This window comes from Oncorhynchus clarkii, chromosome 27 (assembly GCF_045791955.1).
Source record: "Oncorhynchus clarkii lewisi isolate Uvic-CL-2024 chromosome 27, UVic_Ocla_1.0, whole genome shotgun sequence".
Classification (NCBI taxonomy): domain Eukaryota; kingdom Metazoa; phylum Chordata; class Actinopteri; order Salmoniformes; family Salmonidae; genus Oncorhynchus; species Oncorhynchus clarkii.
Genome location: NC_092173.1, coordinates 41,798,648 through 41,822,994, shown reverse-complemented (window position 1 = coordinate 41,822,994; position 24,347 = coordinate 41,798,648). Strand labels below are relative to the sequence as shown.

At 40.6% G+C, this 24,347-nt stretch overlaps 1 protein-coding gene across 3 annotated transcripts; it reads right to left on the bottom strand.

Moving 5' to 3' along the window:
* Positions 1-177: 177 nt before the first annotated feature.
* Positions 178-20,714, bottom strand: LOC139385714 (aldehyde dehydrogenase family 3 member A2-like). 3 transcript variants are annotated; one of them, XM_071130995.1, is made up of 12 exons: positions 20,664-20,714; positions 19,909-20,111; positions 19,431-19,559; positions 18,960-19,062; positions 17,765-17,850; positions 15,199-15,407; positions 14,739-14,856; positions 12,222-12,363; positions 11,711-11,877; positions 11,435-11,534; positions 10,993-11,231; positions 178-803 (listed from the first exon to the last, which is right to left on the bottom strand). In XM_071130995.1, the coding sequence occupies exons 2-12, from the start codon at positions 20,068-20,070 to the stop codon at positions 789-791; spliced, it is 1,470 nt and encodes a 489-aa protein (XP_070987096.1). In that variant the 5' UTR covers positions 20,071-20,111; positions 20,664-20,714; the 3' UTR covers positions 178-788. The 3 variants fall into 3 exon arrangements, with proteins under 3 accessions (XP_070987096.1, XP_070987097.1, XP_070987095.1); XM_071130996.1 differs by having other exon boundaries at positions 20,574-20,713; XM_071130994.1 differs by lacking the exon at positions 178-803 and having other exon boundaries at positions 10,984-11,231; positions 20,664-20,706.
* Between the last annotated feature and the right edge of the window lie 3,633 nt (positions 20,715-24,347).

Below are 24,347 nucleotides of genomic sequence, written 5' to 3'. Positions count from 1 at the left end.
AAAATTGAAAATTGAGCTACGAAATGGCCATATGGGTTAGTCCTACAATATCCCAGAATTTTATTCATGAAGTTACACTAGTAAAATAACAGAATGTTGTATGAAATGTTTTTTGCTAAATATACATTTTTTTTGTTGTTAAAAAGTGACATCGAAGAAGTGTAATAAATACCCATAAACAAGATAACTTTTTATTTGAAATGAATAACTCTTCACGGTCTTATTATATATTATTTCACAGCCTAAATGTCATTTTAATATCTTAAATAAAAAAACTGATCATCTCATTGTTAATGTTAAGACAGTATATAAGGCAGGCAACTTTTCTTTTTATACTATACATAAAGTGAAACATAAATGTCAACATACTGTTGACATAATCAGTATAAAAACTAGTACAACAAGAGGCACATTCTTTACATTACAAAACAGTTGCACTCCTTTTGGAAATTCCCAGGAATAATGCAAATGCATGGTACTCAGTCTTCCATTGAGGTTAGAATCCATTTGCAACAGCGCAACAGAGATGAAATGTGTAGGACACGATACGAAAAATAAAAAATAACCTCAAATATACAGGTTTACTGGCATCATAAACACCTCTAAAATGATTAATGGTTCATAACCCTTGTTTTAAAAAAGAGTTAAATAATTGTGATTTAAAATTAACTATTGCAATTTTGCTATGTTTATAACTGACACTGAGACATAACTGTTGCCCCAGCACGACAAGTCTAAATCAGGGTCCAAGATGGCGGAGCCTCACGTACAGTTTCCCCACATCAGCATCACCGCAGGAACCTCTGCATGAAACACAAGGCACAGAATGTCTCCCATCATCGCTTTTCACAAACAGGACAACAATGAACATGACAATCAACAGGGGCACGGCACACTACAAAAACAGATATGTGTAGAGGTACCAGAGGACCCAAAACAAAGGCCTTATTTAGTGAAGGAGAATGCATGCTGGGTAATTAAAGGGGGCTGTAGATCATGTTTCTAGTGTTGTGTGTTTAGATTTCCTCAACAACACCAAACATTGTCTGAAGGAGACAAAGCCATTCTTGTGTTGGGAGCACAAGGGTTCTGTCCACAATGTCAACCTATTCCCTATATAGTGCACAACTTTTGACCAAAGCTCTATGGGCCCTGACCAAAAGAAGTGCACTATGTAGGGAATAGGGTGTAATTTGGGACGGAAACCATTCTATGGAGCTGTGGGAGTTAAGAGAGGGAATGTTCGCATAATGTATCTTCCCATCTCTGTGAAAATGTACTTTCCAGGATGAATTCAAGAGACAAAATATAAGCACTCAGTTAGCATTTAGACACACAAATAGCTCATTGAAAAACAATAGCTGGGATTCTTTCGAGATAATCATTTAAATTGTATTAATAAACTTTTTTCATTTGAAAAAAAATAAAAAGAACAGATGACAACATACACTACTTATAATAGAAAAACACCTTATTCGGCCAACAAGCTGAAGTTCGCTACACTCGCATTAACATCTGCTAACCATGTGACCAATAACATCTGCTAACCATGTGACCAATAACATCTGCTAACCATGTGTATGTGAACAATAACATCTGCTAACCATGTGACCAATAACATCTGCTAACCATGTGACCATTAACATCTGCTAACCATGTGACCAATAACATCTGCTAACCATGTGACCGTGACCAATAACATCTGCTAACCATGTGTATGTGACCAATAACATCTGCTAACCATGTGACCAATAACATCTGCTAACCATGTGACCGTGACCAACAACATCTGCTAACCATGTGTATGTGACCAATAACATCTGCTAACCATGTGACCAATAACATCTGCTAACCATGTGACCGTGACCAATAACATCTGCTAACCATGTGTATGTGACCAATAACATCTGCTAACCATGTGTATGTGACCAATAACATCTGCTAACCATGTGTATGTGACCAATAACATCTGCTAACCATGTGTATGTGACCAGTAACATCTGCTAACCAATAACATCTGCTAACCATGTGTATGTCACCAATACCATCTGCTAACCATGTGTATGTGACCAATAACATCTGCTAACCATGTGTATGTGACCAATAACATCAGCTAACCATGTGCATGTGACCAATAACATCTGCTAACCATGTCTATGTGACCAATAACATCTGCTAACCATGTGACCAATAACATCTGCTAACCATGTGTATGTGCCCAGTAACATCTGCTAACCATGTGTATGTGACCAATAACATCTGCTAACCATGTGACCAATAACATCTGCTTACCATGTGTATGTGACCAATAACATATGCTCACCATGTGTATGTGACCAATAACATCTGCTCACCATGTGTATGTGACCAATAACATCTGCTAACCATGTGACCAATAACATCCGCTAACCATGTGTATGTGACCAATAACATCTGCTAACCATGTGACCAATAACATCTACTAACCATGTGACCAATAACATCTACTAACCATGTGACCATTAACATCTGCTAACCATGTGACCAATAACATCTGCTAACCATGTGACCAATAACATCTGCTAACCATGTGACCATTAACATCTGCTAATCATGTGACCAATAACATCTGCTAACCATGTGACCAATAACATCTGCTAACCATGTGTATGTGACCAATAACATCTGCTAACCATGTGTATGTGACCAATAACATCTGCTAACCATGTGTATGTCACCATTAACATCTGCTAACCATGTGTATGTCACCAATAACATCTGCTAACCATGTGTATGTCACCAATAACATCTGCTAACCACGTGTATGTGACCAATAACATCTGCTAACCATGTGTATGTGACCAATAACATCAGCTAACCATGTGTATGTGACCAATAACATCTGCTAACCATGTGTATGTGACCAATAACATCTGCTAACCATGTGACCAATAACATCTGCTAACCATGTGTATGTGACCAATAACATCTGCTAACCATGTGACCAATAACATCTGCTTACCATGTGTATGTGACCAATAACATATGCTCACCATGTGTATGTGACCAATAACATCTGCTCACCATGTGTATGTGACCAATAACATCTGCTAACCATGTGACCAATAACATCCGCTAACCATGTGTATGTGACCAATAACATCTGCTAACCATGTGACCAATAACATCTACTAACCATGTGACCAATAACATCTACTAACCATGTGACCATTAACATCTGCTAACCATGTGACCAATAACATCTGCTAACCATGTGACCAATAACATCTGCTAACCATGTGACCATTAACATCTGCTAATCATGTGACCAATAACATCTGCTAACCATGTGACCAATAACATCTGCTAACCATGTGTATGTGACCAATAACATCTGCTAACCATGTGTATGTGACCAATAACATCTGCTAACCATGTGTATGTCACCAATAACATCTGCTAACCATGTGTATGTGACCAATAACATCTGCTAACCATGTGTATGTGACCAATAACATCAGCTAACCATGTGTATGTGACCAATAACATCTGCTAACCATGTCTATGTGACCAATAACATCTGTTAACCATGTGACCAATAACATCTGCTAACCATGTGTATGTGCCCAGTAACATCTGCTAACCATGTGTATGTGACCAATAACATCTGCTAACCATGTGACCAATAACATCTGCTTACCATGTGTATGTGACCAATAACATATGCTCACCATGTGTATGTGACCAATAACATCTGCTAACCATGTGTATGTGACCAATAACATCTGCTCACCATGTGTATGTGACCAATAACATCTGCTAACCATGTGACCAATAACATCCGCTAACCATGTGTATGTGACCAATAACATCTGCTAACCATGTGACCAATAACATCTACAAACCATGTGACCAATAACATCTACTAACCATGTGACCATTAACATCTGCTAACCATGTGACCAATAACATCTGCTAACCATGTGACCAATAACATCTGCTAACCATGTGTATGTGACCAATAACATCTGCTAACCATGTGTATGTGACCAATAACATCTGCTAACCATGTGTATGTCACCAATAACATCTGCTAACCATGTGACCAATAACATCTGCTAACCATGTGTATGTGACCAATATCTGCTAACCATGTGTATGTGACCAATATCATCTGCTAACCATGTGTATGTGACCAATAACATCTGCTAACCATGTGTATGTGACCAATAACATCTGCTAACCATGTGACCAATAACATCTACTAACCATGTGACCAATAACATCTGCTAACCATGTGTATGTGACCAATAACATCTGCTAACCATGTGACCAATAACATCTGCTAACCATGTGACCAATAACATCTGCTAACCATGTGACCAATACCATCTGCTAACCATGTGACCAATACCATCTGCTAACCACGTGACCAATAACATCTACTAACCATGTGACCAATAACATCTACTAACCATGTGACCAATAACATCTGCTAACCATGTGTATGTGACCAATAACATCTGATTTGAGTATCAGTCTGTTAGTGGGACACACAACAAACCTCTATGTCAGCATCCTAAATGGCACCAGTTTTTAATCAGTGGCTTAGAGAGCCAATGGCACCCTATTGCCTATGTAGTGCACTACGTTTGACTAGACCCTGGTCAAAAGTAGTGCACTAAATAGGGAATAGTGTGCCATTTGTGATGGACCCTATATCTCCTCTCTCTTCCTTGGATCACCGGTCACTGAGAGATTGTCGTTATTTAAACCAGTCAGGACCGAGACGCTCTAGTCCCTCCCTCTGCCCTCACACAGGCCACAATGGTATTTAAGTAGGAGGGGCTGTAGTGACCGGCCGAGCTAAGACAGGGATCTATTGTGGGGATCTCAACTGTTTCATAGTATCCACTTATGGGATATGTCCAGAATGGCACCCTATTCCCTATGTCGAGCACTACAGGGTCTAGTCAAACGTAGTGCACTACATAGGGAATAGGGTGCCATTGGCTCTCTAAACCACTGATTAAAAACTAGAGCAGGAAGGCCTATTAGCAAACTCAGTCTGAACCCCCCCCTGAAAAATCAGGGAACAACAGTTACCAGGATATATATTTTGAAATCTGAGTTTATAGTTTGGGGCGGCAGGTAGGCTAGTGCTTAGAGCGTTGGACTAGTAACCGAGAGGTTGCTGGATCGAATCCCTGAGCTGACAAAGTAAAAATCTGTCATTCTGCCCCTGAACAAGGCAGGTGTTCCCTGGGAAGCCGTCATTGTAAATAAGAATCTGTTCTTAACTGACTTGCCTAGTTAAATTAATAATTTATTAAGTGTTGCAGTGTCTTGCATCCTCGATTTTACATCTCCCAACACTTAGAGATGTTTTGATCAACTAAAGCCTTGTGAATGGAGGCTTGTTGACCACATGTACATGGCACCTTGGGGATATGGTCTAATTACCATTGGAAAAAACTTTTTGGAAATGTGTTTCAATTCATGTTGTTATCCCCTCGGACATTATTTCAATTAAATATCTGACCTGTACTATAGTCTATCTGACCTGTACTATAGTCTATCTGACCTGTACTATAGTCTATCTGACCTGTAGTATAGTCTATCTGACCTGTAGTATAGTCTATCTGACCTGTACTATAGTCTATCTATCTGACCTGTACTATAGTCTATCTATCTGACCTGTACTATAGTCTATCTGACCTGTACAATAGTCTATCTATCTGACCTGTACTATAGTCTATCTATCTGACCTGTACTATAGTCTATCTATCTGACCTGTACTATAGTCTATCTGACCTGTACTATAGTCTATCTATCTGACCTGTACTATAGTCTATCTGACCTGTACTATAGTCTATCTGACCTGTACTATAGTCTATCTATCTGACCTGTACTATAGTCTATCTATCTGACCTGTACTATAGTCTATCTGACCTGTACTATAGTCTATCTGACCTGTACTATAGTCTATCTATCTGACCTGTACTATAGTCTATCTGACCTGTACTATAGTCTATCTATCTGACCTGTACTATAGTCTATCTGACCTGTACTATAGTCTATCTGACCTGTACTATAGTCTATCTGACCTGTACTATAGTCTATCTATCTGACCTGTACTATAGTCTATCTATCTGACCTGTACTATAGTCTATCTGACCTGTACTATAGTCTATCTATCTGACCTGTACTATAGTCTATCTGACCTGTACTATAGTCTATCTGACCTGTACTATAGTCTATCTATCTGACCTGTACTATAGTCTATCTGACCTGTAGTATAGTCTATCTGACCTGTACTATAGTCTATCTGACCTGTACTATAGTCTATCTATCTGACCTGTACTATAGTCTATCTATCTGACCTGTACTATAGTCTATCTGACCTGTACTATAGTCTATCTGACCTGTACTATAGTCTATCTGACCTGTACTATAGTCTATCTATCTGACCTGTACTATAGTCTATCTATCTGACCTGTACTATAGTCTATCTATCTGACCTGTACTATAGTCTATCTGACCTGTACTATAATCTATCTATCTGACCTGTACTATAGTACTATAGTCTATCTGACCTGTACTATAGTACCTGTACTATAGTCTATCTGACCTGTACTATAGTCTATCTATCTGACCTGTACTATAGTCTATCTGACCTGTACTATAGTCTATCTATCTGACCTGTACTATAGTCTATCTGACCTGTACTATACTATACCTGTACTATATCTATCTGACCTGTACTATAGTACTATAGTCTATCTGACCTGTACTATAGTCTATCTGACCTGTACTATAGTCTATCTGACCTGTACTATAGTCTATCTATCTGACCTGTACTATAGTCTATCTGACCTGTACTATAGTCTATCTATCTGACCTGTACTATAGTACTATATCTATCTGACCTGTACTATAGTCTATCTATCTGACCTGTACTATAGTCTATCTATCTGACCTGTACTATAGTCTATCTGACCTGTACTATAGTCTATCTGACCTGTACTATAGTCTATCTATCTGACCTGTACTATAGTCTATCTATCTGACCTGTACTATAGTCTATCTGACCTGTACTATAGTCTATCTATCTGACCTGTACTATAGTCTATCTGACCTGTACTATAGTCTATCTATCTGACCTGTACTATAGTCTATCTGACCTGTAGTATAGTCTATCTGACCTGTAGTATAGTCTATCTGACCTGTACTATAGTCTATCTGACCTGTACTATAGTCTATCTATCTGACCTGTACTATAGTCTATCTATCTGACCTGTACTATAGTCTATCTGACCTGTACTATAGTCTATCTATCTGACCTGTACTATAGTCTATCTATCTGACCTGTACTATAGTCTATCTGACCTGTACTATAGTCTATCTATCTGACCTGTACTATAGTCTATCTATCTGACCTGTACTATAGTCTATCTGACCTGTACTATAGTCTATCTGACCTGTACTATAGTCTATCTATCTGACCTGTACTATAGTCTATCTATCTGACCTGTACTATAGTCTATCTATCTGACCTGTACTATAGTCTATCTGACCTGTACTATAGTCTATCTATCTGACCTGTACTATAGTCTATCTATCTGACCTGTACTATAGTCTATCTGACCTGTACTATAGTCTATCTATCTGACCTGTACTATAGTCTATCTATCTGACCTGTAGTATAGTCTATCTATCTGACCTGTAGTATAGTCTATCTATCTGACCTGTAGTATAGTCTATCTATCTGACCTGTAGTATAGTCTATCTATCTGACCTGTAGTATAGTCTATCTATCTGACCTGTAGTATAGTCTATCTGACCTGTACTATAGTCTATCTGACCTGTAGTATAGTCTATCTGACCTGTACTCTAGTCTATCTATCTGACCTGTACTATAGTCTATCTATCTGACCTGTACTATAGTCTATCTGACCTGTACTATAGTCTATCTATCCTGTACTATAGTCTATCTATCTGACCTGTACTAAAGTCTATCTATCTGACCTGTAGTATAGTCTATCTGACCTGTACTATAGTCTATCTATCTGTACTATAGTCTATCTGTAGTATAGTCTATCTGACCTGTAGTATAGTCTATCTGACCTGTACTATAGTCTATCTATCTGACCTGTAGTATAGTCTATCTGACCTGTACTATAGTCTATCTATCCTGTACTATAGTCTATCTATCTGACCTGTACTATAGTCTATCTGACCTGTACTATAGTCTATCTATCTGACCTGTACTATAGTCTATCTGACCTGTAGTATAGTCTATCTGACCTGTACTATAGTCTATCTGACCTGTACTATAGTCTATCTGACCTGTACTATAGTCTATCTATCTGACCTGTACTATAGTCTATCTATCTGACCTGTACTATAGTCTATCTGACCTGTACTATAGTCTATCTATCTGACCTGTACTATAGTCTATCTATCTGACCTGTACTATAGTCTATCTGACCTGTACTATAGTCTATCTATCTGACCTGTACTATAGTCTATCTATCTGACCTGTACTATAGTCTATCTGACCTGTACTATAGTCTATCTGACCTGTACTATAGTCTATCTATCTGACCTGTACTATAGTCTATCTATCTGACCTGTACTATAGTCTATCTATCTGACCTGTACTATAGTCTATCTGACCTGTACTATAGTCTATCTATCTGACCTGTACTATAGTCTATCTATCTGACCTGTACTATAGTCTATCTGACCTGTACTATAGTCTATCTATCTGACCTGTACTATAGTCTATCTATCTGACCTGTAGTATAGTCTATCTATCTGACCTGTAGTATAGTCTATCTATCTGACCTGTAGTATAGTCTATCTATCTGACCTGTAGTATAGTCTATCTATCTGACCTGTAGTATAGTCTATCTATCTGACCTGTAGTATAGTCTATCTGACCTGTACTATAGTCTATCTGACCTGTAGTATAGTCTATCTGACCTGTACTCTAGTCTATCTATCTGACCTGTACTATAGTCTATCTATCTGACCTGTACTATAGTCTATCTGACCTGTACTATAGTCTATCTATCCTGTACTATAGTCTATCTATCTGACCTGTACTAAAGTCTATCTATCTGACCTGTAGTATAGTCTATCTGACCTGTACTATAGTCTATCTATCCTGTACTATAGTCTATCTATCTGACCTGTACTAAAGTCTATCTATCTGACCTGTAGTATAGTCTATCTGACCTGTACTATAGTCTATCTATCTGACCTGTAGTATAGTCTATCTGACCTGTACTATAGTCTATCTATCCTGTACTATAGTCTATCTATCTGACCTGTACTAAAGTCTATCTATCTGACCTGTACTATAGTCTATATATCTGACCTGTAGTATAGTCTATCTATCTGACCTGTACTATAGTCTATATGACCTGTACTATAGTCTATCTATCTGACATGTCAGAGCATGTGTCCACTTCTGGGACTGAGAGAAGGGTATCATATCGTAGCCTGTGTTCCACTAAACAGTTGGAGTTCAAGGGGCATGTGCTTATGAAGTGTTGGTATTCCTAGCTAGGAATTTGCTGTTTCAGTAGCAGACTGAGAGAACATAGTGTGTTTTTGTATTTTTTTTTACCTTTATTTAACTAGGCAAGTCAGTCAAGAACAAATTTTCAATGACGGGTTAACTGCCTGTTCAGGGGCAGAACGACAGAGTTGTACCTTGTCTGCTCGGGGATTTGAACTTGCAACGTTCCGGTTACTAGTCCAACGCGCTAACCACTTGGCTACCCTGCCGCCCCATGTACTATAGTCTATCTATCTGACATGTACTATAGTCTATCTGACCTGTACTATAGTCTATCTGACCTGTACTATAGTCTATCTATCTGACATGTACTATAGTCTATCTGACCTGTACTATAGTCTATCTGACCTGTAGTATAGTCTATCTGACCTGTACTATAGTCTATCTGACCTGTACTATAGTCTATCTATCCTGTACTATAGTCTATCTGACCTGTACTATAGTCTATCTATCTGACCTGTACTATAGTCTATCTGACCTGTACTATAGTCTATCTGACCTGTACTATAGTCTATCTATCCTGTACTATAGTCTATCTATCCTGTACTATAGTCTATCTATCCTGTACTATAGTCTATCTGACCTGTACTATAGTCTATCTATCCTGTACTATAGTCTATCTGACCTGTACTATAGTCTATCTATCTGACCTGTACTACAGTCTATCTATCTGACCTGTACTACAGTCTATCTATCTAACCTATACTATAGTCTATCTATCTGACCTGTACTCTAGTCTATCTGACCTGTACTCTAGTCTATCTGACCTGTACTCTAGTCTATCTGACCTGTACTCTAGTCTATCTGACCTGTACTATAGTCTATCTATCTGACCTGTACTACAGTCTATCTATCTGACCTGTACTCTAGTCTATCTGACCTGTTCTATGGTCTATCTGACCTGTTCTATGGTCTATCTGACCTGTACTATAGTCTATCTATCTGACCTGTACTATGGTCTATCTGACCTGTACTATGGTCTATCTGACCTGTACTCTGGTCTATCTGACCTGTACTATAGTCTATCTATCTAACCTATACTATAGTCTATCTATCTGACCTGTACTCTAGTCTATCTGACCTGTACTCTAGTCTATCTGACCTGTACTATAGTCTATCTATCTGACCTGTACTACAGTCTATCTATCTGACCTGTACTCTAGTCTATCTGACCTGTTCTATGGTCTATCTGACCTGTTCTATGGTCTATCTGACCTGTACTATAGTCTATCTATCTGACCTGTACTATGGTCTATCTGACCTGTACTATGGTCTATCTGACCTGTACTCTGGTCTATCTGACCTGTACTATAGTCTATCTGACCTGTACTATAGTCTATCTATCTGACCTGTACTATGGTCCATATATCTAAACTGTACTATAGTCCATATATCTGACCTGTACTATAGTCTATCTATCTGACCTGTACTATGAAGGCAGCCATGGCAGAGAACAGGGCCAGTAGTGCCATGCGTCTGAGCCGGCGCAGGTTGACCCGTTTCAGGAGGAAGAAGCGTGCCCAGCCCAGCTTCTTAGCCGTGTGGGGCGGGTAACGCATGGCGTTGGCATCCTCCAGGTTGAGCTTCTTAATGAGACAGGCACGCAGGTGGCTGAGCTGGTCAAAGCCATGCTGGCTGTGGTAGCGTCCCATACCACTGTTACCTTGGGGAAGGAAGGAAGGAAGGAAGGACACACACACACACACACACACACACACACACACACACACACACACACACACACACACACACACACACACACACACACACACACACACGTCAGGTCAGGTACTAACAAGGGTGCCATTAAGACACACACATAACACACATATCAGTATCATATGTGTGTGTGTGTTGTTAACTTACCCACCCCTCCGAAGGGGAGAGCACTGACAGTGAAATGGACCAGACAGTCATTGGCCACTAGGGCCCCACTAGAAGTCTCTGCTATCACCCTCCTGATCAACTAGAGGTGGAGGGAGGGAGGGAGGCGAGAGAGAGACAGCGAGTCAGAGGGAGAGAGACAGAGAGACACTAACTTAGTATTTAACGTAGGTCATAAGTCATATTCATTAATATGGATATGTTTCATTAGTTTAATCTTACAGACTTTAGCTTTGATTTGACTTCTATGGTCTTTACCTTGTTGTCAGGTGAGAACACGTAGAGGGCCAGAGGCTTCTCTCTCTCATTGATGAACTGTATAGCCTCGTCCACTCCACTAACAGTGACAATGGGGAGCAGGGGACCAAAGATCTCCTCTTGCATCACCTTGGAGCCCCCTGTCACGTCCTTCAGCACCGTGGGGGCTGGACACACGCGCACATTGAGGAATAACACACGCACACACACAGTGAGCAGACACAACGGGGCAGGGGGGGGGAAGGGAAGGCTCGTGAATACTACAAACTTGAGAAATAACACACGCACACACACGCACACACACCCACACACACACACACACACAGGGGCCTCGTTAACGTACCTACACACACACACACTTGGAGAGAGAACACACACACACACACACACACACACAGGGGCCTCGTTAACGTACCTACACACACACACACTTGGAGACAGAACACACACACACACACACTTGGAGAGAGAACACACACACACACAGCCTACAGGGGCCTCGTTAACGTACCTATATAGCATTGTGACTGGTCGCTGTCTCCTCCGATGGCCACAGTACTCCCCTCGAGCAGTGACATCACCCTCTGGAAGTGGCGCTGGTTAATGATGCGTCCGTAGTCCTCGAAGGACTTTGGGTCGTCCGTATAAAACTCCTAACACCAGCACAAAGGTTAAATACATTATTGCGAATGACCATTAAAATGCAGCTATGGGGCCTAGTGAAAGTCTGCACCCTCTTGAATGTTTTTCCTTAACATAAAAAGGAATGGAATTATACTTTTTTCCCCCTCTATTTACCAGTATTGTGGTGGCAGCATCATGTTATGGGTATGCTTGTCACCGGCAGGGACTGGGGAGTTTGTCAGGATGAAAATAGATATGAAAAGGAGCAGAGCCCAGGTAAAAAATTTGAGGAAAACCCCACCTCAGTCTCTAGGGTTGTATTTTTCTACGGGACAACTACACAAATGTTTATGCAAAAGCAGTGTCGAGTGTTCCTGAGTGGTCAAGTCTCAGTTCGGACATAAATCTGCTTAAAATAAAAATCAGAGTCAAGGTTTAAATAACACTGTCCATTAATGATCCCCAACCAAATTTACTGAACCTGAGCAATTGACACCAAGTATTAACTCAGGGGGTTGGATTTATCCAATTATCATATTTCAGTTTTTTTTTCTTAATTTGGAAAATGTTGTAGAATTTTATTTTACTTTGAAAATGTGGAGTAGGGTGTGTAGATATGTTGTAAAACACATTTAACTGTGGAGTAGGGTGTGTAGATTTAAATGTGGAGTAGGGTGTGTAGATATGATGGGAAACACATTTAAATGTGGAGTAGAGTGTGTAGATTTAAATGTGGAGTAGGGTGTGTAGATATGATGTAAAACACATTTAACTGTGGAGTATGGTGTGTAGATTTAAATGTGGAGTATGGTGTGTAGATTTAAATGTGGAGTATGGTGTGTAGATTTAAATGTGGAGTATGGTGTGTAGATTTAAATGTGGAGTATGGTGTGTAGATATAAATGTGGAGTATGGTGTGTAGATTTAAATGTGGAGTATGGTGTGTAGATTTAAATGTGGAGTATGGTGTGTAGATTTAAATGTGGAGTATGGTGTGTAGATATAAATGTGGAGTATGGTGTGTAGATATAAATGTGGAGTATGGTGTGTAGATTTAAATGTGGAGTAGGGTGTGTAGATTTAAATGTGGAGTAGGGTGTGTAGATTTAAATGTGGAGTATGGTGTGTAGATTTAAATGTGGAGTATGGTGTGTAGATTTAAATGTGGAGTAGGGTGTGTAGATTTAAATGTGGAGTATGGTGTGTAGATTTAAATGTGGAGTAGGGTGTGTAGATTTAAATGTGGAGTATGGTGTGTAGATTTAAATGTGGAGTAGGGTGTGTAGATTTAAATGTGGAGTATGGTGTGTAGATTTAAATGTGGAGTAGGGTGTGTAGATTTAAATGTGGAGTATGGTGTGTAGATTTAAATGTGGAGTAGGGTGTGTAGATTTAAATGTGGAGTAGGGTGTGTAGATTTAAATGTGGAGTATGGTGTGTAGATTTAAATGTGGAGTAGGGTGTGTAGATTTAAATGTGGAGTAGGGTGTGTAGATTTAAATGTGGAGTAGGGTGTGTAGATTTAAATGTGGAGTAGGGTGTGTAGATTTAAATGTGGAGTATGGTGTGTAGATTTAAATGTGGAGTAGGGTGTGTAGATTTAAATGTGGAGTAGGGTGTGTAGATTTAAATGTGGAGTATGGTGTGTAGATTTAAATGTGGAGTAGGGTGTGTAGATGTAAATGTGGAGTAGGGTGTGTAGATTTAAATGTGGAGTATGGTGTGTAGATTTAAATGTGGAGTATGGTGTGTAGATTTAAATGTGGAGTAGGGTGTGTAGATTTAAATGTGGAGTATGGTGTGTAGATTTAAATGTGGAGTAGGGTGTGTAGATTTAAATGTGGAGTAGGGTGTGTAGATTTAAATGTGGAGTATGGTGTGTAGATTTAAATGTGGAGTAGGGTGTGTAGATTTAAATGTGGAGTAGGGTGTGTAGATTTAAATGTGGAGTAGGGTGTGTAGATTTAAATGTGGAGTATGGTGTGTAGATATGATGGAAAACAAGTTCAAGGGGGTGTTGACTTTGTACAGGCACTGAGTGAATTACAGCTGCTGTCAACTTCTTTAAGAACAGGGGGGCGGCAGGGAGCCTAGTGGTTAGAGAGTTGGGCCAGTAACCGAAAGGTTGCTGGATCGAATCCCTGGGCTGACGAGGTAAAAATCTATCATTCTGCCCCTGAACAAGGCGGTTAAACCCACTGTTGACTTCTTTAAGAACAGACGTGACATAGATCTTAGTTGCCGGATCAAGGTTCTGTATGAGTGGTCTGGAGTCAACACCGGTTCTGAGCTAACGTACCCCTCCTTGTACTCTGGGTCAGATGAAGTAGTGGAATGTTAATTACCCTACTGTATGTGTAAGCCCCATTCTGCCCCATTTCTATTCAACTCATTTGTATAATACCGTGATGCATTTCCTGATCTCCTCCACCACTCTGTCCTGGAGGCTGGGTTCACACAGGATGTAGTCTGGGGCGATGCACGTCTGACCACAGTTCACAAACTTCCCCCAGGTGATACGCCTGCGGAAACACAGAGGATTAATGAGTAATGAGTAAAGTATGAAACGGTCTTTGAGCTGTTCTCATCTGAGTAAAATATGAAACAGACTTTGAGCTGTTCTCATCTGAGTATGAAACAGACTTTGAGCTGTTCTCATCTGAGTAAAGTATGAAACAGACTTTGACCTGTTCTCATCTGAGTAAAGTATGAAATGGTCTTTGAGCTCATCTCATTTGAAACAGTCCTTGAGCTGTTGCAGTGACGCTGCCCACAATATACAATTTCCAAGATTTTAGATGACCAGGGACAAAATGACACAGATTGAATAACTCTCAAGGAATATGGGGCAGTCTGCCACTGACCGGCACGCAACTCTGAGGTCGACGTCCTTATCGATGTAACAGGGGCTCTTCCCCCCCAGCTCCAGGGTCACAGGGGTGAGGTGTCGGGCTGCGGCCTCCATCACCAGTTTACCCACAGTGCTGTTCCCTGTGTAGAAGATGTGGTCGAAACGCTGACGCAGCAACTCCTGGGTCTCTGAGACACCCCCACACACTACAGGGTACAGCTCCTGGGGAGGACAGGGACAGACATGTAAACACACACACAAACTTCAGTTTCCTCTCACCATGAACAGAAGCCTACGACACTAGAGGGTTTGAAATTAGAATTTAAAGGAAACACAGTGGCCTTCAGACAGGATTCACACTCCTCGACTTTCCCCACATTTTGTTGTTACAGCCTGAATTTAAAATGGATTTGATTGACCTACTACACACAACAACAACAACAACAACAACAACGCCCTACAATGTCAAAGTGGAAATATGTTTGTTCTAATTTTTTACTGATGAATAAAAAATTAAAAGCTGAAATGTTTTGAGTCAATAAGTATTCAACCCCATTGTTATGGCGATGCCTAAATAAGTTCAGGAGTAAACCCTTGCTTAAAAAGGTCACGTAATATGTTGCATAGACTCCCTCTGTATGCAATAGTGTATAACATGATTTTTGAATGACTACCTCATCTCTGTACAACACACATACAATTATCTATAAAGTCCCTCAGTCGAGCAGTGAATTTTAAACGCAGATAATACCACAAAGACCAGGGAGGCTTTCCAATGCCTCGCAAAGAAGGGAACCTATTGGTAAAAAAGAAAATGCAAATGTTGCACAATCCAGGTGTGGAAAGCTCTTAGAGACTAACCCAGAAAGACTGTAATCGCTGTTAAAGGTGCTTCTACAAAGTATTGACTCGAGGGTGGGAATACTTATGTCAATGTGATATCTGTATTTCATTGTCAATACGTTTGCAAAAAAATAAAACATTTAAAAAAAAAAAAAACATGTTTGCACTTTGTCTTTATGGGGTATTGTTTGTAGATGGGTGAGATTTTAAAATAATATTTCATCCATTTTGAATTCAGGCTGTAACAACAAAATGTTTCAACAAGATGTAAGAATAACATGAGTAAAGTAAGTAAGCAGAATACATACAGGGTCAGTACCATATTAACAATGTACAGGGATACTGGAGTGGTGGAGGTAGATATGTAGAGGGGTAATGTGACTACATACAGGGTCAGTACCATATTAACAATGTACAGGGATACTGGAGTGATAGAGGTAGATATGTAGAGGGGTAATGTGACTATATACAGGGTCAGTACCATATTAACAATGTACAGGGATACTGGAGTGGTGGAGGTAGATATGTAGAGGGGTAATGTGACTATATACAGGGTCATTACCATATTAACAATGTACAGGGATACTGGAGTGATGGAGGTAGATATGTAGAGGGGTAATGTGACTATATACAGGGTCAGTACCATATTAACAATGTACAGGGATACTGGAGTGATAGAGGTAGATATGTAGAGGGGTAATGTGACTATATACAGGGTCAGTACCATATTAACAATGTACAGGGATACTGGAGTGGTGGAGGTAGATATGTAGAGGGGTAATGTGACTATATACAGGGTCATTACCATATTAACAATGTACAGGGATACTGGAGTGATGGAGGTAGATATGTAGAGGGGTAATGTGACTATATACAGGGTCAGTACCATATTAACAATGTACAGGGATACTGGAGTGATAGAGGTAGATATGTAGAGGGGTAATGTGACTATATACAGGGTCAGTACCATATTAACAATGTACAGGGATACTGGAGTGGTGGAGGTAGATATGTAGAGGGGTAATGTGACTATATACAGGGTCAGTACCATATTAACAATGTACAGGGATACTGGAGTGATAGAGGTAGATATGTAGAGGGGTAATGTGACTATATACAGGGTCAGTACCATATTAACAATGTACAGGGATACTGGAGTGATGGAGGTAGATATGTAGAGGGGTAATGTGACTATATACAGGGTCATTACCATATTAACAATGTACAGGGATACTGGAGTGATAGAGGTAGATACTGTATGTATAGGGGGAAGGAGACATCAGGTTATGTGATAAACAGAGTAGCAGGAGTGTACAGTATATGATGATTGTATGTGTGTGTGTATGTGTAGAGTCAGTATAAATGCATATTATGCGTGTGTGAGCAGATGATGGAGTGTGTGTTTGTGTGTGTGTTGGAGTGACAGTGTGTAGGGGCCATGTGAGTGTGCGTAGAGACAGTGCAAAAAAAGAAGAATAAAATACAATGGACACCTCAGATAGTTTGTGTAGCTATTTAGTTAGCTATTTAGTTAGCTATTTAGTTAGCTATTTAGTTAGCTATTTAGTTAGCTATTTAGTTAGCTATTTTGTTAGCTATTTAGCAGTCATATGGCTTGGGGATAGAAGCTGTTCAGGAGCCTGTTTGTGTAAAGGTAGAATGAGTCAAAGGGTTTCTGAAGGCTGTGTAAAGGAGTAAACATGCATCTGATAAGGATTTGATGCTAGTGAAGTGACCTTGTCCAGGTAGAGAGGGAGCAGTTCCTCCATGACCTTGGCTGAATGAGAGCTGACCTCTGACGGCTTAACCACAGCTGCATTACCTGAGGGATGGAGAGATGGGAGGGAGAGATGAGATGGGAGGGAGGGATGAGATGGGAGGGATGGATGAGATGGGAGGGAGGGATGAGGGAGGGATGGAGGGATGGATGAGGGAGGGATGGATGAGGGAGAGATGGATGAGGGAGGGATGGATAAGGGAGGGAGGGATGAGGGAGGGATGGAGGGATGGATGAGGGAGGGATGGATGAGGGAGAGATGGATGAGGGATGGATAGATGAGGGAGGGATGAGGGAGGGATGGATGAGGGAGGGATGGATGATGGAGGGATGCAGAAGAGAGGTGGTATTAGACAGTGAATGTGTAATCATAACAACGTTATGTGAGGATTCTGTGTTATGCACTATAGCCCGTTACCATATATGTGATTTAATATTATCTGCTGTTGGCTTGTGTGGATGTATGGGTTATGCACCATGGCTGACTTGAGACATTGTTAACAGTTTCAGGGCCATGGGCCTTTCTCGTGATGGAGAAATACAGAATAACATAAAAACGGACACATACAGAACGTAGTGTCGGGAACAAACAGTCTTTTGTTAGATAACAGGAGCCAGGTGTGTGATAACTGTATCGAGCATGGGCGCATAGATATTCTACACAACTACAACGACTGACCACTGAAGCGCCCGGGGGCTGGGACCAGCTCGTGCGCCAACAATCAACGATAGGCTGGGTGAGTTTAAACCACGCCCAGTCTCTACTCTGACAGGCTGGCTCAGAAGCAGGAATGACTTCTGTCAGTATATTATAATATCTTTGTCAGGAACAAGTCAGTTCTCTGTTTTGCCTTGCGAGGTGTGACAGAGAGCCCGTATATACGAAAATTGCATTTACCACTTATTGCTTAGCTAATAAAAAATACATAGCATACATTCGGTGACTCAGTGTCATACTTATCCTGATACCAGATTCGATTGACGCAACCCTAACAGTTACAAGACTGTGTTAGCTCAATGTTAGCCTGCTGAGGTAAAGCCTAGGCATTAGCTCGGGGAGCTAACACAAGTTTCCAAGTCTCAGGCAAGGTTATTCATCATGCGAGCATTGTTTACACACAGAACCACCTCCATTTCGTTTTCTACTACAGTACCTGCAGCAATAGCCGCGACCAGGGGCTGGAGGGTCACTGCCCAGGGATAGTTCCAGGCCCCGATGATGAGGACCACTCCCAGGGGCTCTGGCTGGATGTATACCTGTGACAAGACGTAGACTGTTTTTAATCTATGATCCCCCATCCTTCCTATGTTCTGTAGGGGTGGCATGTAGCCTAGTGGTTAGACAGTTGGGCCAGTAACCGAAAGGTTTCTGGATCGAATTCATGAGCTGCCCCTGAACAAGGTAAAGCCTAGGAACCCACTGTTCCCAGGCCGTCATTATAAATAAGAATTTGTTCTTAACTGACTTGCCTAGTCAAATAAAGGTACAATTTAAACGTTCTATGTTGTAAAAATACATTTAGGTGGAAACAGACAATGAGGTCCGATGGGCCCTGGTCACAAGTAGTGCACAATATAGGGAATAGGCTGCCATTTGGGACCCTCCAATGTTTATCTTGTCTTACCTCATCTAAGATGGTGAGGAGGCTCTTCTCTACAGGCCGAGGGGCAGCCCATTCTGCTAGCCTCTCCACAGCCACGTCAATCTCCCCTTCCAGACCCAGGGTCTCAAACAACTCTGTGCTGTGTTCAGTCTGCAGCAGGTCAAGGACACACCATTACACCAATCTGTCAGTCAGGCAGTCATATTTATATAGCCATTTTTACAAAAACATTGTCACAGAGTGCTCTACAGTAGGTTAACACAGTTATAAGTGGGTTATAATTAGATGTCCAGACTACATATTAACTTATTCTAAAAACTACTTATAAACCATTTTACAACCCCCTTATAGGATACCTTTATGTAAATTGTCAAATTAAACTCTCAAATGGTAACCTATTCCCTTTATAGTGTGCTACTTTTGACCAGGACCCAGGGCTCTAAAGTAGTGCACTATTAAGGGACTAGGGTGTAATTTGGGACGCCACTCCAACGCTTACCTTGTTAAGGTCCTTATTGACAGCGTCTGCAATGTCCTTGCGTCTCTCTGTGATGAAACGGTGCAGGTTCTTAAGCTGGTGAACTCTGAACTTCAGGGGTTTCGACATACCGGTCTGGAAGGCCCTCCTTGCCCTCTCTACCACCAGCTGTTCCCGAGACATACTACTACCGTACTGGGTCAAGGACTGGTAGAACAGGGACACTAAGGAAATGCATTATTGGGTTAGTAGCTAACGTTACATGTTGTGTGCTACCGAGGTACAGTGTGTGTGTGTGTTATCAAAACGGAGATAAGGATGCCTCTCTTATATTTCTACTCGTACATAACTATAGGGTAGGAATGTCAAAGTGTATTCATTAAAGCCAGTAGCCTAATAGGAGGAATCAACAATAATGCAAAAGTATATGTCTATGTGGTAGTAATAGACACTATCAGAAGGCAAGGATCTTTACCAGGATATTGCTGTAGGCACTCGATACCAAAACAACGCCTAGCATTAAGAGACTGTATAATCCTGGAGTTTTGCCATTCAAATAAAGGGGCTGAGCTACTAGCCAACGTTAGCTAAATGGCTAACAGCTAACAAAAAAACAACATTGAATTACAGAACCGTTCATATTCGAAGGCAACTAAAATGGCAAACCCAGATTTTCATAGCAATACCTTGTAAAGTCAGCAGAGAAATTTGGTATATTTTTGAACGAACGTTTGCACTTCAGTTGACCCCAATAGTGCAACACTGTAGCAACTCACCTCAGTACAGTAGCTTTCGTCCTGTTATCCGACAAAATTATAACAGTAACACCACGTCATCGGAAGGGGGAAGGGCCACCACAGCGAACACCATGGCGGTTGGTTAAGCAATATGTCAATCCAACTCGAGAAGCAAGGTTTGTCAAATGACAAGTGTAGATCGGTTGACTCTTGCCCATTTGGGAAGTAGGCGCCGCCTATTTGATGGTGCCCACAGATGATAGAACAAAGAAACAGATGATTCCCCGGATGTATAAATCTGTAGCATCCGGTTGGAATTTTCATTCCCAAATATGGTGAGGGGAGGAAGCTCAGTCAGAGAATAAGAGGCGAAGAGAGAGGTTTCACTCTCGCCAAAATTTGTCCAAAATAAACCCAATTCGTTTCTACAGTAGCTGTGCGTAGGTAACATCATCGAGGAAGACAAGGCAGAAAAAAATAAGCTATACAACCTAGGTGTTGTGATAATTGCGTTGTTTGCTCTATAACCTGTTAGTTCATATACCTTGCCACCGTGATATATAGGCCTAGACAATAAGACACTGTGGCAGAATAAATTCAACCACACCTTTGTTTAATCACAAAACCAGAGAGCAACAATTGTCTGTTGAAGTCCACAAAGCATATTCCATGTAACAAACAATTTTGTGATGTTACCTGCCTACATACAGACTTGAAATCATTGGCCACTTTAATAAATGGAACACTAGTCACTTTAATAATGCCACTTTAATAATGTTTACATATCTTGCATTACTCATCTCATATGCATATACTATATTGTAAAGCATCTACTGCATCTTGCCTATGCTGCTCTGTCATTGCTCATCTATTTATTTATATTTTCTTATTCCATTCCTTTACTTATATGTGTGTGTATTAGGTATTTGTTGTGGAATTATTAGATAATACTTGTTAGATATTGTTGCACTGTCGGAACTAGAAGCAAAAGCGTTTTGCTACACTCGCAATATAATCTGCTAACGATGTGTATGTGACCAATAACATTTGATTTGATTTGATTTACATGACCTACAGCATTGTCTGGCAAATTCATGTTTCTGACATTTTCGGACTACAAAACAACTATTGATTTAGAACCACAGAGAGTTGCCCGCAAGAGGCAGAGAAAACGGGAGCTGCCTCCACTATTCCAGCACCATTTCAATTAAAACATTTCAACATCATCAAATCACCTCTGCTTAGTCTAAAACAGTGACAACTAAAGATACCAAAAACAATTTCGGCCAATCAACATAAGCTAGATATGATATGGCTGTCCATGATTTCTGATTTCTGATTTGTGTGTGTGTGTAGAAAAGTAGAAAAAACATGACTCACCCTACTTGTAGAGAAACGCCAATGTCATCCTCCTCTCGTTCATGTTGACGAAGCGGTCTATGACTCTGTCATACAGTACATTCTTTTAGTTTTGTTGTTCTTGGCTACCTTGCTAAAACGCTTGCTCGCTAGCCTAGCTTCCTTTCATGGGCAACGATGAGCCAACTAGTTAAGATTAGCGTACTACATCTAACTACATATTGAACTTCCATCCTCTCAGGCCAGAGGCACAACAATGTATTAATTTATGGTTGGATCAGAATTGCCGTTTTAATCATTGGCCAGTACGGAGAATTAAGTAAAACCACAAGTCCAAATCTCTATCTCCATACATGGCAAATTTAGGGAAGGGTACATTTTAGCTAGCTGGATAGCCACCGGAGGACAACGACACAACGAGATACAACAAATCAAGTTTTTTCTGACAATGACATTTTGCTTTTGATTAGTGATTGGTGTGAAGCCAAATCCAAACTGGCTTCCATTGACACCATTTTTTGGACCATTCACATTCGATCTCACTCAGCTGATTTGCAATTATTTTATCCTTTTTTTTTTTATCAAGAGAGACCAAATGCTCACTGGCTTCGCTAGCGTTCAATGGGATTATTTTGAACCTAAGCTTGTCGCATGCATTCCAGGCTTTGGGACAACGACTCCCATGAGCATCTCGTCAATATACAGTGCATTTGGTAATTATTCAGACCCCTTCACTTTGTCCATATTTTGTTACGTTACAGCCTTCTTCTAAAATGGATTAAATCGTTTTTTTTTTCTCTCATCAATCTACACACAATACCCCATAATGACAATGACATAATTGCAGGAAATTTGTGATAAATTCACAACATTTTCTCTCCGTTCCCATGGGAAAATGTGTAGAATTGCCAAAAAGTTACTTTAAAAAACGTAGAGGCTACTTCTGTCAAGAGGGGTGCAAAAAATACTAATAATTGCACGTGAAGGGGCCCAAAATGCTATAGCTGTACATGCTATACACTCGCAAACTGAAAGCATATGTACAATTCATTGGTTAAGAGAGAGGACTCAAATATCACCTTAATTTGTAGCTTTATCATCGCTGCAAAGTTGGTTCCAGTTTCAGTCACTTCTTTGGCCACGTTCGCATGGGTCTAACAAAAACACTTTAATGACTGGTTGACATATGGAATTGTTTTTAGATGGTGGGTTGGCATATGGAATTGTTTTAAGATGGTCACACCAAGGATAATTTAGTTATTTGATTTAGAATTTTAGGACCCCAGGAAATCACAGATTTCCTGCAATTATGTCATTGTCATTATGGGGTATTGTGTGTAGATTGATGAGAGAGAAAAAAAACAATAAAATCAATTTTAGAATTGTGACCCCTTTAGGTCTAATAAAAATATTTAATGAAACATTTTCACCCATATTTTACCTTTTCATAGAGAAATCATATTAATGTGTAGTCCTAACTGTTCGGACGATACCAACAGAAGATGGCAGATCGGCGGTACCGACTTCCGGCGTGTCCCGTGACGCAACCCAAACCGTTCAAAAGCTACAGATGTTTTTCTGAGATGACTGATTTTCAGGATGTCTTACAGTCTGACGAACACCGCTGATGCGGAAGGCCGCCATTGGTGGATGTGAGGGATTGAGACGCAGCCCATGCAAAATGTATGCTAATTAGATTTACGCGGGGGCGTGGACATCAACTCTAGGTTAAGAAGTGAAATTGTAGAAATAGGCGGGGTTTATGATTGTGGCTGTGGTAACTATGGACGTTAGTTACTAGTTTCATGCAGCGTACCAGAGCAGTTCTTCCCCTGTCATATTAGTTTGTAGCCCAGATGCTACAGACAAAAGTTGGTACATCAGCATTACTGACTTCAGACGAGTCCCGTGACACTTGTGGGGGTCGTAGAGCAAAACGGAGCACACCCTTGTGTTCGTGAGAGTCTTCCCTCTGTAGGCGGATGTGAGAAGGCCGATCTTCAAGATGTCACCTGGTCTGACAAACAGTGTGTAGCTCTGCCACTTTCCACTGCATAAGAGGAAGGGCGACGTAGGTGGATGCGGTGGATTGAGACGAAGTCAATGCAAGATATGCAGATATCTCTAGCTTAAATTGACAGATTTTGTGGCAGATTTATTTACTATGTTACTTATGGATGCACCGGTGCCTCAATAGACTCTAGGGGGTTAAATAATCAAAATATACTGTAGCAATCTTTGCTTTCCATATTGGCGGGATTGCGTAGGTGGTTTGCCTTTTACGCTGGAGACTCAGGATCGCTTCCCACTCCCTCCGTTCGCTACACTGGTGTCAGAAGTGGGATGGTGGCTGTGAGGCAGTCC

Excerpts from the sequence above, each read along its gene's own strand:
- LOC139385714 (XM_071130995.1), bottom strand. The coding sequence starts at position 20,070 with ATGTCTCGGGAACAGCTGGTGGTAGAGAGGGCAAGGAGGGCCTTCCAG. Across the intron at positions 15,408-17,764 it reads TCCCTCTCTACCTGGACAAG|GAGCTGTACCCTGTAGTGTG; the intron begins GTCACTTCACTA and ends TGTCCTCCCCAG. Across the intron at positions 11,535-11,710 it reads TGTTCTCACCTGACAACAAG|TTGATCAGGAGGGTGATAGC; the intron begins GTAAAGACCATA and ends CTCCACCTCTAG.